At 34.0% G+C, this 16,998-nt stretch overlaps 1 protein-coding gene across 1 annotated transcript; it reads left to right on the plus strand.

Annotated features, from left to right (window-relative positions):
* Positions 1 to 6,317: 6,317 nt before the first annotated feature.
* Positions 6,318 to 16,661, plus strand: LOC128222204 (uncharacterized). The gene is made up of 6 exons (XM_052931121.1): positions 6,318 to 6,587; positions 10,919 to 11,421; positions 11,653 to 11,811; positions 12,270 to 12,423; positions 13,574 to 13,639; positions 13,914 to 16,661. The coding sequence occupies exons 2-6, from the start codon at positions 10,930 to 10,932 to the stop codon at positions 16,376 to 16,378; spliced, it is 3,336 nt and encodes a 1,111-aa protein (XP_052787081.1). The 5' UTR covers positions 6,318 to 6,587; positions 10,919 to 10,929; the 3' UTR covers positions 16,379 to 16,661.
* The last annotated feature ends 337 nt before the right edge of the window (positions 16,662 to 16,998 follow it).

Below are 16,998 nucleotides of genomic sequence, written 5' to 3' on the forward strand. Positions count from 1 at the left end.
GTATGTATGTGGTATTTAGTATGTTGTATGTATGTGGCATTTAGTATGTTGTATGTATTTGGTATTTTGTACGTTGTATGTCTATATTGTATGTTGCTTATTTAAGATCTTACACATTTCAGCCATAATCAATGAGATTTAGATGAATAAAAAAGCACCAAATACTTGTGATCTGAAGTTGCTGAAACAGTGAACAGTTTATTTATTATAATACATTATATGTATGCTTTTACGTATGTTTTTTAAGATAATATTTCCACTATGATTGACCTTATCAGTGTAATTTGGAACAGAATATATATCCCAGCTGTCGTTTAAATAGATAAGAAATTTAACTAAACAAACCAAAAACTGTTTGAACTAATTGTATGATTGCATTTTTGACAAGTCATTTGTCAAATCGTATTCAGACCTGCAGTGTGTAATTACGTATTGAGTTTCAAAAGTCTAGTCCGTACTTAGCAGAAAAAAGGATTTTAGTGCGACCATATTATGTTTACGAACGTTTATAAAAACATTTTTACAATAATATGTGCATGCAGGTAAAACATGTGCTATATGCATGAATTAATTTGTTAATTACCAACACATAGTTAACGATTATTCAATATGTAATGATGTTAAACGTTTTTAAAATAAAACAGTTCCTTTTTTTATAATATATTTGATAAAAATATAATTGTTAGATTGATTGTCATTTGTCTAATAATATTTCCCGTTAGCCTCAATCCAATTCATTAGCGAGGACGGGCTTTTGCACTTAAGTTTAAACATTTCTTTATGCCCATTTGCTTACAAATATTACGGTCTTATATGTGCATCCATGCACATCATATGTCATTATAAACTTAAAACTATATATATTTACAAAATTCGAGCGACACATTATCATTTGAAAACAATGTTTACATAACATCGTTTACATAACGTAGTATTGGCCTCAACTTACTTTATCGTTCTACTCAGTTGTATTCTGCTGACATCGCTGTAGTAAGCAGCTGACCCGGCCGGATAACGGATTGTTGGGCAATTTGGGGCTGATGTGCGATGGCTTTAAACAAATGAACAAGTCTTGGTCACGACAAAACTAAGTGCTGGCAACGTAATATTAAGTGGTTGGTACGCATTAATTAGAAGTGACCCTCAAATACCTTAGTTGTGATCACGAGATAGAAATGTCGTGGGATTTTATCCAAAACATAACACATGCCAAACTATAATACCGTAAAAAAGACATTATTATTTTTTATCATCGATTTGATCTTTTACTGACAGATCGAATTAATAATAACTTCTTTGGTAAAAATATATTTATGATTTTCCTAATTAATTGTGCTTGAAATATCTGTACGTATACTGTTTATTGGATATTCAAACGATCTGACATGCGTAGCACTTCAGCCAAATCATTTATAAGCGTTAGTATACAATTGTTCTAAGCATACGTGCATTTCATGTCAGATGCAATATGGCTGAAGAAAATTTCGATTTCCTTTCCTATAATTAAGTAATGTGATCCAAGATGGATGACAAAATGTCGCCTTACACATGATTTTGTACGGTTGTAGTGAGCTCCACATTTTCTAGCAAAAGTATACATATATAAATAGTTTTCTGTCACGAATATTTAAATATGAATTTACATGGTTTTGCGGATACATTTTGTATAAGAACAGACGATTTACTTTCCTAAAATCTGTTAAAAATTACATAAAAAATAAGTAATAAATACTTCCTTACCAAACTGGTTCAATGACAAATCTAAGATAAACGATTTGGCACTTAAATAAGTTAAATCTCCGAATAAATAATCCTATTCATAAATTAAGATAAAAAAACTTCTTTTCTAAAGTATGAAACAATTCATTTACAAGTATAATTATTTAACCGTTGCCTTATGCAAATTTAGCAGTTCATTTCTTTAAAACCCTCCAATACTATGTTTGTTTAAACAGTATTTATTTTAACAGTACATTTTCAAATTCAATGTACGCCAAGTATATCTGATATCAAGGGATGCTTTTATAGAGGCGTCGCACTGTCCCGAAATTTACACAAGTAAGACACACGATTGAGGAATTCTTTTAATTCCGACTCTGATTATGAAAACATAGGACCATTCGTAAGGGCATCTTAAGTCATCGTATGACTGCTAGTTGAGTATCTAAAGTTCCGGAAGCATCTTTTTGAGCGATTGCAGAATATCTGGCATGTCAAAACATTGGCGGAAAACCTTGCGAACGTTCGTTTTTGTGTTGAATTCGTATGTTCATTTTGCCCTTCGTAAGGCCATCGTTGGGGCATCTTGAGTAATGTTATCATATTCGTCTTGACTTTGTGTAATCATCGCTGTTATCGGGCATTTCCACCTAACGATAGAAACGTTAAGAAGCCCGATTGCCGAACGAAGGGAACACGACTACTTGAAGCTCTTGCTGTGTCACCTCGTAGCCTTCATGCAACTATCTTATTATAGTACGAAGAGTTGGGACCACTGTTTCGGCGATATCAGCCGAGCTTGAGTAAATCAAGTGTTTCCAATGTGTCGTTTTAATATGGACCTATAACAGGACAGCCTCAGATCATTTTCCTTAGATCATCGAAGCAAAATACGCCCCAAGCTCCCTTTGTAGTGCTCGACATTGAAAGAGTTGTACTGGAAAATATGGTGACTTCTGAACTGGTTTAACCCTAAAAAGTTGTATCCAGTGCATCGGTGCTTTTCACCGAGCGCGTTTAAGAACCAAGAGTTTTATTCGCGAAAAAAATATGGGAATTATAAACAATTTAAGTCATGAGGCGTCAATGCGGGGTCCAGTCATAATGAAGCAAACAGGCGCGGACACACATTACTAAACTCAAATTAACAAAAGAACATCATTCGATGAGGTCCTGTGAATGGTAGAAGGCATTAGAGACAAGAAGAACATATGGTTTAGAAAGTATATCCCTCTTGGTATCAAGCTGACCATCAGTCTACGACACCTGACCTGCGTTGTCAATTATCCAAGTTTGTCCTACAACTTCAAGGTTTCTCCAAACATCACCCCCCTTACCATTAATATAGAATGATATGCAATCAAAGCCTAGTTTGCTGCTGAGGTTATGCAGTGCCCTAGCAGTTTGATAAAAGATGGCAATTTTCACACTGACGTGGTTTTCTGAATTTATTTTGAATACTGGCTCTGTGTACATAAACTACAAAAGATTCTTCTCCATTTCATTTACCTCATTGCCCTAGTCGACGTTTGCAACAAATTCCTCATGATTAATTTCGGTTCTGATTGTTTTAGCAACGATGCCAGTATCTACAATAAGGCCAAACTGAGAAAAGGCTTGGATAGTCCGAACATATTATGCAATCTCTCTGAAGAGAATTCTCTACCTGATGGTGACGTTGCATTCCCATACTTCATTAGAGGGGACAATACTCCTGGAGGAAATGTCATCATCGGGAGGGCATGTCACACCATCGTTACCTAGTCCTAACGTATCGTTTTCTTAATACAGCGTCGTATAGCCATCGCGTGGCCTTACGAAAGCATCGTACTTGCTTGGGTTGTAAATTGGTTGTTTACAAGTGCTGGGCAATCTTCGCGTGAAATTTATGATTCCATAGTCTTATAGCCATCTGGAGACCATTTCGGGACAGTATGACGCCATCATATGGCAATAACTCATGCACAGTAAACAGATGAACCTTGCCCAAAAGTAGTCGCGACAAAATAGAAAAGTAGGCTTTGATGCTTGTACAATGTCTTCGGTGCTTTAACTTAAAATACATTTAATAACCTTTTGCAATAAGCTCATCTTATTAAACATTTAGGTTGCGTAAAAATATACCTTGCTTCCATATCATTTGAAACGTGCTGAAATGGCATTATATTGTATTTAGGTTATATCTTGATGTTTCCAATTTAGCATTTTTTGCATGTGCGTGTCTAAAAAAGAGTGCAGTCATAGTTTTCGTTTGCAAATGCTTTGAACAGATGTTTTTTACCACATTTTTAAATTGAGAGTTCAATTATGACGACTAAATTATTGGAAATGACAAGCCCAGTGGTAACACCTTTTGTTTAACTTAACAATTAACCGCACAGGCAGTGTTTGATTATCTCAAAGATATCAAGTACCGTGCCTTTCATCTGTATTTGTATGTTGAACAAGATACCACACCGACTGACTGATCGCTCTTCTTTAGAAAGCATGCTTGTAACCTATCACAAAACCTGCCAAATTATTGACTTTAGTTCAAACATAAAAGTATAATAAATGAAAATAAAATGTGATTCTTGATAAATAAACAAAAAAAAAAAAGAAATTCATTGTTTAACATTGTATTTGTTTTCAAGTTAATGGCGTAAACAGAAATTGAAATTTTAATCGTATAATTTTTGCGGTCAAAATCATTAAGAAACAATTCGTTTATGATTTCATATCAATTTACATCTGGATTAGAATAACGCAATATTTTTTGTTCGTTTCCTTTAACATGGCGCATGGATTTTTCTAATAGCGTTATGTCAGGAGCAAGAAATGATCAAATAACATTTTTACTTTGCTGCCTTTCTTTGATCTAGCAAAACATTCTTTAAGACATGGAGAACCTAAATGTTTGCACTTTGCACGAATTACCCGAAACAACGAACCTTATAGATATTGTAATATATACGTTTTTCTCTAAAACTTGAACCAAACAATCGTTTTTAGGAAAAGGGATGTTACCATTTGTTTTTTTCTAAATCAGGGACACTTACTGAACAGCGACAAAAGTGTACTGGATATGGGTGCATGATATTCGAAGATCAATATTGATGTCATAATATGTGGTAGAATAGGTTCAAATTTAAACAATTAAGGACATTTGTTATCATAGTCTAAGGATATTTACAAACTTTTCACTGATGTCGGCATCGATCGAGTTCTATTACCATTATAGATCAATGATATCAGCTTAAAACAGTCGGTTCATTTTGTTGATATAAAGAGTTGTACAAATGTGATAAACTCGATTTTAGCGATATTTCTCTAACCATTACGACCCACTCACCACCTGACAATGTAAATGAATGCATCGTGGTATGAAATAGGAAGGAAAATAGAAAAAAATAAATAAACAAGGACGTAACTTCAGTGCACGTTACGTCAAGAGAAGCCGTATTATCTTCAGTTCTAAAACTCGATCATATTCATTTTTAAATGACAGAGAAAATCAATTGATTCTTGTGATAAATTACATAGTTAATTAAGATATACATTGCATCATCTGCCGTGTACGTATAACATCTGATTTTCTAAACACTAGAATTAGTATTGTCATCGGTACAGTACCATTCACCACATTGGGAATATTCTATATTAGAAGAACAGCTATAATACAATCAAGTCATCCCGCAAACACACAAACAATATCGCAACGGTTCCTGTCAAAGAAAAATGTAACAACTCGCAGTTTGTAAATCACATGAAGAAAGGGTCCCCTTACGCCCTATTATGTTTACACCAGCTAGAGGTCATCATCTCAGACAATACTATAAATGAACGACCAACGCGCGCGCGCGCGCGCGCGTACGTGTGTGTGTGTGTGTGTGTGTGTGTGTGTGTGTGTGTGTGTGCGTGTGCGTGTGAGTGTGTGCGTGTGTGTGCGCGAATGTGTGCATGATAGTGCGTGTGTACGTGCGTGCGCCCATGCGTACTTGCGAGCGTGCGCGTTTGTGCGCGAGTACGCGCGTGCGAGCGTATAAGCGTGTTTGCGTGCTTTTGACCAAATAGTCCATGGTCGGCGTTCTTATTTCCAATATAAGGTTGTAAAATAAACAAGAGACGACACCTATAATGTCTCATATTGAATGAATCGGAGCAAACTATGTCAGTAATTACGTTTTACATGTACATAACGTAGATACATTAAAATCGTTATGTATCTTCGCGATTGATAAGTGTTAAATCTACATAAATTAGTGTTTGCTTATACAAGTTGATACTTTAACATATTAATGTAGAAACACATTAATGATGACGCCATCTGATCAGCTGTTTCGGGTTCAAGACGGGTCGTGAAAAAGAAATAATGAACTATTTATAAATGGTGTAAATATGAGCGTTAAAATATGTGATTGATATCGATATCTGGTGAGAGTAAACTTGGAGTCCTTAAAGAAGACAAGGAGATCTTCGGCCTCTACACACTTTAACCAACCGAACTGCGTTAATATCCCGATTATGATATCAGTCATGAAAATCATTCCTTGATTAATGTAAACAGGACTTATATGAACATGGTTAGGTTTTAAATTATCTTTTTATTGTTAACATAATAGTATTTGCCTAATTGAAACAAACGGTGATTATTAGTTTCTAATGAGTGATAATACAAACACGTGATTCGAAATGACCCACGCAAACCATATAAATGCTGCGCGTTAAGACCGAAAATAGTTCACTAGGCGGCAAGGTAGTGACAACATGTACAATCAAGTGTATACAGTGCGTTTAAAATGAGAAGTGAATGAAGGATTAGGAAAGAGACTCTCAGAGCGTTTAACAATGTTTGTGTAAATCGACTTAAAGCGTGCTTGATACAAATAGTGAGTATTAATCTTATTTGGTTTTATAACACTGCAAAAATCATACAACTATTTTTTTGCTGGGCTCTTTTTGCTGATCAGAGACTTATTTTACAAAATTGAAGGTAATCTTACGTCTTTTGAGATATACTATTCTGAAAGTGTTAAAGTACGGAGCATACAGTGCTGCATTTCATAAATTCAACGTTAAACAATTACAATTCTGAAACATCTAAACTCATCATATGCAATGGAAAGTAAAACCGAGACTATCTGTGATCATTGATATTTGAATAAGTATACTTATTTTTTTAGTTAAAAGCAGTACGCATGTATTAAGGGCGACCGTTTAGATGAAATCGCAAACCTTCTTCACACATCCCACCCCTAAAATACGGAACACCGCTTAAAATCCGATGTCTGGAATTTTGCATTTATTTAAATAGAATCCGGAGGTTTTAACTAACGCGTAGCGAGACGTTTACAAATGTATCGGCCCTTTATCATTTTAGGTTAACCAATCGTTAAAATGCATAAATATTGTTAACTGCATGTTTGGTTCAAAATGTAACAATATCGAAGGCATATTCGTTGTTTTGTGCGGCATAAACTGAAGGATATGACGTTTTGTCTCCAACGCATGTTCTAGAAGGTTTATGATAATAATCTTTATGTATGCAATATACGAGTCACACACACTTCGATTGAAATTGTCTGCAAACAGTCCGTATCTTTTTAAAATAATCAAATGTTTAATACATACAACCCGGTCGAAAATGCTGTTATGCTTTACTTTGTTCAATAAACTTGCCCGTTAAAGGAATGAAACCAAGCTAATCGGCACTTTCCTGCATTTGTCTTAAAATGTGTTGATGCCCGGAAACTGTTTTAAAGCTGCACTCTCACAGTTTGAACGTTTTGACAACTATTTTATTTTTTTGTCTTGGAACGAGCCAGCGTATACAAAAATGCATTTAGACAATTTATACAATACTGCTGACAAAAATTTAGACACATTTTTTTTTATTTAGGTTCAATAAATGATGTTTTATGCATTTTCAAACATTAGTTTTCGAACGGAAATATGAACATCTGCAATCTAATATTATGTCAGCAGTCCTTCATCACTGTTTGCAGATTTACGCAAAACATTGCTCATTCCAGGACAAAAAATAAAAAAGGTTGTAAAAACGGTAAATCTGTGAGAGTGCATCTTTAAAACATAATTAAAAACTTATCAAACGGTTTTCTAGAAATACAACTTTGTGTCCCATTTAAATTGTGTTACATGTTTACAAGTAGTTCATCTGAGTTCATCTTGATAAAACATGTCAACAAAAAAAACTAATTTGTGACAAAATGAATTGCAACTGATGTATGAAAAGATCAATGTTGATTATTAGCAAATTCTGTTGATGTAAGCTGAATTGCACGTTGTTGGCAAAATTAAAGCTTGGTTTAAATGTGTATTAATATAATACCACCTAAAACAAAATCAAAACTCATTTAATGTTTTATTTTCATTACATTCATCGACATTCACATCGTTATAGGCTACATTAATCCAATTTGGAATACACTTTCCCATTTGAATACAATCTATGTTTAAATACGTTGTTTCAACACAAATCGAATAAAGCTTCACAATTGAAAGCACTGAGTTGTATCTACCTATATTCACTTATCAAAACATTCAATTGTTATAACCCGTTTGCATTAGCGACAATGAATCTTGAACGTTTCTCTCATTAAGTAAGAATGATCGCCTTTCAGACATCGTATAATTTATATATTTTTAGACGGTATGTTCAGATGAACATTAAATGTAATTATGTTCGTATTTGCGTTGGCTTTAAGTAACAGTTTACTTTAAGTTTAAAAAGTATGCTCACTGTTCATTCAAAGCGAAATTTTGAGTGGTTTACTTAATACAAAAATACGTTAATCGTTAAGATCTGTTAAATTACATTTCATGCTAGGAGTTTAAATAATTTGAGTTTATCGGTAAGTGATTATCTGCTTGGGTAATTATGACATTGACGGCTTGAATGGAACTTAACAATTATGGTTATTTCCCTCTTATAACCTCTCTTAAGTTTTTAAATGGGACACACTTTTAACGACGCAATTTATGAAATGCCAATAACTAGTAGTTACAACAGCCTATGTTTATGATGTAATGGTTATAAGTGAAAATAATCAGCAACACATCACGTTTATAGTTTAATTCGTGACGGTTGCAATGTGTCAAAAACTGTTTTGTTATACTGTCGAGACTGTTTTTTATCAACAGCTATGTTAAAGTGACACTCTTATTCAAAATCAGTACATACACGTGTATAACAAACATACATTTTGAGTGATAAACCTTCAAATTCATACTAAATAATGCATATGTGGAAAATATTAATTACATGTTTATAACCGTGTATTTAAAAGCTGAACACACAAACATATTAAATGATTGCTGAATGCTAAACGATTTACTGTGATATACTATAGTCATATAAGGTAGAAATACTGTGTGTTCTGTACCTCTCTCTCAAATTAAACACAATAGCCTTCATTGTTTTCGACAATAATTAATACTTTTTGGTAAAATAAAACAATTGTATTAAATATGGTCAATCTTATTTGGGAGTAATAGTGCATCTTTAAGATTAAAGGGGCTTTACTAACAGGTAATACACTGGCCAACAATAACATCGTTGTATACATCGCATTGAATCTTATTATCTGGTGTATCACATCGCTTACGACACATTCAACTTTCTTAGTGTTTGCACATTTTACCAATTCTACATTTACTAAAGTTGTCTACCACGTAAACTTCCAGTAAGTAAGCAAAACAGCGTCGGTATATTTATCTGTGCCTAAATACAGAACAGATTTCAACTGTAACACCTTGATGCGCTATTTGAAACGGGGAAACCGAGGTGAGACAGCAACATAATTGTTGCTTTCATTATTTCAACCATGTAAAGTGATGTATCGGCCTCCTACTAGCTTGCATAAACAATTTTAGGCTTGTGTTGAGGAACTACTTTATGTACCAATTGTTTGGACCATCTGGTGTCTAGCCCCTTTGAACAAAGTACGGTAATACTTGTCGAGGAAATATTTTACATTTGCTCAAAGAGAACAAGCATTTTAAATAATTAACTGTGTTTGCCTATTCTTTTAGTTTTACTAGCGGTATACAAAACACAGGTGTAGAAACAAAAACTAAGGAGACGCTTCATTATCGTATTTTGGTCTCAACCTAGATACAGTGTGCACAATAAGCAGAGATATCTCCGTTTTCAAACCTTGTTGTCAATTTGATTTCTGGCTGAAGTCTTTTAAACAGATGTAATTAAAGATGTATATATTAAAGTATGTACTTTGGGCCGGAGGCTCACATATTTTAAGAAATTCATTGATACCTTATACAACGGCATCAAGTCATCGAAACCACGTACCAAATCAATAACGATAACTCTTCTTTTATACTGCCCTTTGTGTTTTCATGTTATCATAATGAGGTCAATTTATCAGCAAATATATCATGTATTCGAATTAAAAATTTCGGATAAGGTTTTAAATGTAATCATAAAAATGCTTAAATCTTATGTATATATTTCATCGAAACAATATATTATGGTACTTAACCATATAATCTACGACTTTAATGAAGTTAGATAAACTTGCATATGTTTCAAATGTTTCCCCATCATCAAATGTTTTGAATGACCATGTGATGATATATTATAAACCGCTTAATGTAAGGTAATTATAATTTAATCAAGCGTCCCAAAACTAACCACCTACTTAACTTTAAAGTCCGATAATTATCCTGCGTATAATGCAAATAATAGCCCTTTATTTGTCGATAAAGGAATTCTGGTTAAAAGCGGTGAACTAGTGGAGAGCTCTGTCTCTGTGATAGCTCTTGTTTAAAACTGAACACGTTTAAATAAAACGAGAAAGCAAACACATTACCGAGAAAAAAAAACAAATTTGCAAACAAGTCTAAGACATTGATGTGACCATGTTGAGCGTATGGATTTATAGGTCTAATGTTGTTTAACTTATATTCCCATACTGATAAAGCTGAGTAATATTATCGTTTGAAATCAGCACCTTGATATCAATGTGATCACTTAATCTGATCAGCACAATTATATAGGTATAAATGCTTACCCACGAAAAAAGGACCAAAATAATACATTATGAAAAAGCCAAAGTTCCCAATCGAATCTTTTTTTTTTTTTTGCAAACCACGTATTCATTTAACATTAAATGAGTCATTAAGACGAATAAATTGCAGTTGAATAGTAGTGAATATAATATTCCGTAACAAATCCTTTCAGAATTTTAAAGCATGGCCGAGAGTATCGAAACAAAACACGAGAACTGGCTGAGAGTTGTATGGGGACTCCTGTACGTCAGAGAAGGACTTCAGGGATACGTAGACACAAAGGGAAAGGAACAGTACGAAACGTTCATGAACAATGTGAATGGAAAGTGTAATAACCAGACATGTAATCAATGTCAGGTTAACAGTAAATGTCAAAACGGCACGACTAAAGTGACAGAAAAATCCAGATTCAGGCCGGGCCATTTCTGTGATGAAATGAACAAAAACATACAAAACAATCATGTTCGAATTAAACCATTGTGGACGAATACAGATTCTACAAAATGGCAGGATCCACATGATGGCTACTGGGAGGTTGCCAAGTGTTATCTTAGTACATCCGGCTACTTGGACAAGACGGGGCCAAATCAGGTGGATGCTTCAGGACTCTTAAGCATTTGTATGAACAGCGCGTTTATCAACCAACATATAGGATATATTCAGCATTTTGAAGAGGTAAGCATACATTTTTTTTTTCAATTAAATAGCATGCCTCCACAAGAGTTACTTACATAAATGTATATCAACATGTATCCTATTGTATAGTTTTTGAAATTTATGTAAAAATCATTCTCAAAATATGACGCAACATCATCTGGTTTTAGCCTATTTAAAGTTTATCTACCGTCTTAAAGAACCTTTTGGAGAAAGTTATGGTATATGTATGTGTATATTAATATATATTAGGTGCGAGACATAAGAAACAAGACCCTTCATGATGCCTGCTATGAACTGGACGGACAAACAGCAGACATCTGCCTGGACAAGATGATAACCGTACTGGAGGACCAACAAGAACTTATATATGATGCATTTGCAAAGCAAGCCGCTATCCAAATAAGAAAGGTCAGTAGTTGAATTCACAAACAAGCATCGACACATAAACTGTTGTTAACCTCTTTATGATTAGTAATACTCTTCTTGACATAAATACTATTTTATTCCTAAACTTTCTTATACTTGTTTACGGAAAATAGAAAATAAGCCATAAAATCTTAATTTAGCTTTGCTAATTCTGATATTAATGATGACAATTTTTGTTCGTTAAGGAAAATAAAGAAATAGGCAAGTCATTTCGGGGGACAAGCATAATAACAATTCTATATTTTTAGCGCATTGTTTTTATTTTCCTTTTGAAAGAACTTACTTTATCTATCTGTTTCCTCCTAACACCATTCTGGGTTAACATTTTAACATAATTATTGAGAAAGGTAAACGGGTAGTGTTGGTTATAAATTTCAAATGAAAGCCTATGGACTTCTTGTATTATATATGTTTGCATTTTCTTATGTTACTTTCTTCAGATCAAAGCCAAGACTGAAAACCCACCGGCGATCATGACTGAACCTTTTCGTAAATTGCTGCGTATGAACCTTAATGTCGAAATGGCTCTAACTGAGATCGAGAAGCTGATGAACGATAGGCTACGCAAGAATCTTCAACAATTGATAGTTGACGGTAATGATTATCTTTGACACTTAAAGGTTACCTAAATAATAAGTTTTTTTGGTTTAATTCGTCTCCAACACTGGGCTTGGTAGTTTAAACCTGTAAGCAAGCTATTAAATATAGATAATTAAGTATTATATAACGTGAGATTTTAAGTCCGTAATTGTATAGAATGTTTGGTCACGCTATGTTATACAATTACGTTTAAAAGAAAATACATTGTCAATGATAAAACAAGTATATTTAGTAGAAATTTCTTGACAAGTCAGGTATTTTGATAACTTAATTGATTACTAAAATTTAAGTATTCTAGTCCAACATACGTGAATTGTGATTACCATTTGTATAGTTCTTGCTTACAGCTTTTTGTACGATAGCATAACTAACATTTATATTTATTATATAAGTTCCCAGAATGACGATAAGCGCGATGGTATTTCATGGATTTGTCTGGTTGGAGTCTCTAGCTGCAAGATTGTTCATAGCTTTATTAAGTAACTGCATTTCATACTCACATACATTTTCGGTTAAATTATTTTCATCGTCTCTTTCAATAATTGAAGCATCTGCTGCAAGTTATCAATTACATTTAAATCGAAGTGTTTGTTCACATATAATTAAGTTATTTTTTACAAATATTTCAATCTGTGACAATTTTTTCATTATAAATGTGTTTTTTTTTTTTTAATTTGTATGTGACACAGAAACTCTCAAAGTAAAACATTTTGTGTTCTTACTGCTTTTTTTCAATTTAGTCTTAACTAAATCTGGTTGAAATTGAAAACTCTGCTTATCAACTTGAAAACACTAAATAGCATTAAAGTTTAACTTTATATTTTTCACCCTAATTACGTTACCTTTGTTATAACCACTAAACTATAGTTATATTTATAATTTAAATATATTTATAAAAAAATATGTTCCTTTGCAAATCTGTGTCATTATTTCTACTTACAAAGTGGAAATAGCAAAAACTTGTTCATTCAGACCATGTTTTGGACTTATCTGTATCAGGTGAAATTATAGAGGGATTAGAACAATGTTTTTAATCAGACTCAGACTCAGTAACTGAAAATCATGTTTAATAATTCTTTTAAAACGCGAAAAGAAGTATATGCTAGCATTTGATGTATCGTTTGTTTTCATTATTGCATTACAGAGGTCAAACGTGAAGTGAGGCACAGTTTGGGTGTAAGGGGTGACGATAAAAGGGAGCAAGTGAAAAGTAAGCTTACAGTTACAGCGATAATTTGGTGATGTTAAAGTGTGTGTTGCAAGGTATACATTGAAATATTTAGTCGATGGATACACCAGGTATCCTTTTTGATTAAAGCACTAATTCAAAGTATTAATGGATTGACCCCATATTTTTTAATGAAATTAATATTGTAATTAACAGTTTGGTTCTACGATAATCAAACGGTTTTTTTTTCAAAATAAAGTGAATATATACAGGTCATGTGTAATGAGCAATCTTAACATTTGTGTCCTTTCCCCAGCTTTATGTCAACGGCTTGCCAAGTACTACCAGACAAAACTTAACAGCGCGCCAATATCGCCTTTGCTCTCGAACAAGGACGAGAGATTGGACAAGTTTTACGTTCCTCCGATGATCGTCAAAGAGGACCCTAGAAAAGTTGGTGTAGCAGGAAAAAAAGATTCTGGAACTCGCATAACGTCATATAAACAATTGTTCTGTAAAGAAACTTCGTTAAGGGAAAACGTGTTCATTGTTGGTGAGGCCGGGATGGGGAAAACTGCCTTTACCTCAGTATGTGCATTAAAATGGGCCAACTATTTCTCATCAACGAAAACGTCGCCGCAAACGCAACAGGAGCGGTCAAATTTGCGTATGTTAAAAGAAAAGTTCAATGGTCTTTTACAACATTTTTATTCCAAACCTGAGGAGGACGATCGATGGGCAAATCATATCTCATCAACGAAATCGTCACAGCAAACGCTACTTGAGCGTTTCGTGTCGAAATGGCGTCATTTAAAAGAATTATTCAATGATATTTTACTACCTTCCTTTCCCGAATATGAGAAGGACGATCTGCAATTTCAAGATGAAACTTTGAATAAGGAAATCGATATTTTATTTCATCTCACTCTGAGAGATAGTTGTGACCTCTGTGACCTGACAGATATGATACGAGATCAGCTTATCGACAGAATATACCAACACGATGAGAGAGCCTCTGCGTACTTAACTTTGGAAAGTGCCTTATTGAATAAGAGATGCGTTATCATAGCAGATGGCTTGGATGAGTGGACTCATCCAAATGGAACCTGCAGCTGTAAAGCAGAAGACAGAGTCATCCCGAGTTTAGCGGCATCCATAGATGCAACTGTGTTGATTACATCTCGACCATGGAGAATGTCACAACAGCGCGTTAAAGACACGAATATCCACAAGTATTGTGAGTTACAGGGAGCTGTAGATATAAACTTACTGATTGAAAATGTGTTGAACAGTCTTAATGAAACAGTTACAGAAAAGAAAACTTTAGAAGAATTCCTCAGGTTTGTTGACATAATGAACCTCAAATGTCTTTCATCGGTACCTATTGTAAAAATGCTGCTTGTCTGTTTGTGGTTTGATGGAATAACAGACTCGAGTTCTCTGTGTGACATATATGCATATATGATTGAAATGATGTTTAGTAGAAAAGATCGGCATGTGCCAGTAGTTACGCAGACTGACATTCAGTTACCGCGATGTTTCAAGGATAAAAATTGTGTACAGAACAACTTCAACATAGTCCAGACGATGGCTGAACTTGCTTTTACGAAACTATTTTCGAATGACCGAACTTCATTCCTGGTTTTTAAGGATGTTGACATTTTAGCGCAGGATAATCTTGTTTTTCTTTTGAAATCGGGAATCTTGCAAGAAACTAAATCAGCTTCTTTAATTAGAAGGGAATCGAGTTACTCGTTCATTTACAAGACTGTTCAAGAGTTCCTTGCTGCAGTACACATGCATTATAATCCAGATGATTTTTATAGAATATTGACACCCTTTTATGAAGAGAACGGTGAAACGTATGATATTTTAGAAGTGTTTATTTTCTTGTGCGGTCTGAACATTAAGTTAGCAAATGAGTTGTCTGCCATGATATCGAACAGTCTATGCCTAGACAACCAATCTTTCATCACTGAAGCAAGAGTCATTCAAATACAGTATTTCATTGTTAAAGGTTATAAGGAGGCCAAAGCTAATCAAGTATTGGGTATAAAGCTTTCACAGTTTAGCTTTGATTTTAGTTATACTACCGATACTGAAATATTAGATGACTTGCTTTCGATAAACAAGTCGAATGTACGTTATATCAAGACCAGTACAGATAATTGCCCGGCGAAACTACAGGAGGTGTTTTGCAGCTCCTCGGAAACTTTAACCAATATTAAGATATTTTCCACTGCTGGACAGTTTGACCTCTTGGCATGCAACCGCCTCAAATGCTTATCAATATATGGAACGAAAACAACTGATATTGTGGTCAATACAAGTAGATTAATTGCATTGGATCTAAATTGTGTTTCAGAACTTGTAGAATACAGTATTTTGCTCTCATTCGACGGTGGATTGAACGAATTGGAACACTTAAAGATAAAGAGCATGACAGACATTAGTTTACTCCGTCTCATTCTTCCACAGCTGATTCATTTACAATACATTGCCATAGACACCGGAGACCTCGGTGATGACGCTTTGCTCCTCCCTCATTCTATGAAAAGAGTTGAACTATCAAAGGTAAAAATGAGTGCACGGTCGTTAAAACAGATGATTAGGTGGCTGGAAGAAAGAACGGAAAAGAATGACGTTGTGACGTGTAAATTACTGAAATGTACTGTGGAACCAAACTCAGAGTATGAGGCGATTATATCCGATGTTGAAAGAAGGGCAGATTATTGTTTAGATATCGGGCACAAATATTTCTCTCTTACTTGCCAAAGCTAAAGTAATGCTTCCGAGGAGACAGGAGACAGAATGTACTGGTATCCGGATATTAATTAATAAATTCTAATCAAAAATGGACAAAATATATCGTTGGCATGTTTCATTTTAATATGAAATAGTATTAATGAACGTGGCCTGATCATTTATCTTGTTACATGTCAAGTATGGTAGTTATGTTTGTTTTAATATTTCCATCCTATATTGCAATACATTTGGAAGTTATAAATTGTAAAATAATGTTCACTATCTTGCATTTATATCTTGAATACAAGAGAAATAATCAGAGCGTCTTGCTTTTTGATCCTTATATCTGTAACCTGTGACTCTTTCTCTCTATATATCGGACTTCAGGCATAAGTCCAACAAATAAAATAATAAATTGTGAAAAAGACAAAAATTACCGTGATGTGTTACAATAAATAGAAACGTCTTTCTTTGAAAGTAATGGTCCATTATCCATTTCATAAATAGTGTTGTTTTTAAGTGTGTATATGGGGGGATTATTGGCATTCTAACACAAATAAAATGTACGTTTTCTGACCAAGTAATCGATATTTCCTTTTGTTATGAGTCAAAACATGATCGCGCCATACATGCGTATTACACTAAACGTTGTTTGA

This window comes from Mya arenaria, chromosome 16 (genome assembly GCF_026914265.1).
Source record: "Mya arenaria isolate MELC-2E11 chromosome 16, ASM2691426v1".
NCBI classification, from domain to species: Eukaryota; Metazoa; Mollusca; class Bivalvia; order Myida; family Myidae; genus Mya; species Mya arenaria.

What these genes read in the sequence shown, in the direction of transcription:
- LOC128222204 (XM_052931121.1), top strand. Translation starts at nt 10,930, where the DNA reads ATGGCCGAGAGTATCGAAACAAAACACGAGAACTGGCTGAGAGTTGTA. An exon ending in CCGCTATCCAAATAAGAAAG is followed by an intron (nt 11,812 to 12,269) that starts GTCAGTAGTTGA and finishes TACTTTCTTCAG; the next exon opens with ATCAAAGCCAAGACTGAAAA. An exon ending in TAAAAGGGAGCAAGTGAAAA is followed by an intron (nt 13,640 to 13,913) that starts GTAAGCTTACAG and finishes TCCTTTCCCCAG; the next exon opens with CTTTATGTCAACGGCTTGCC.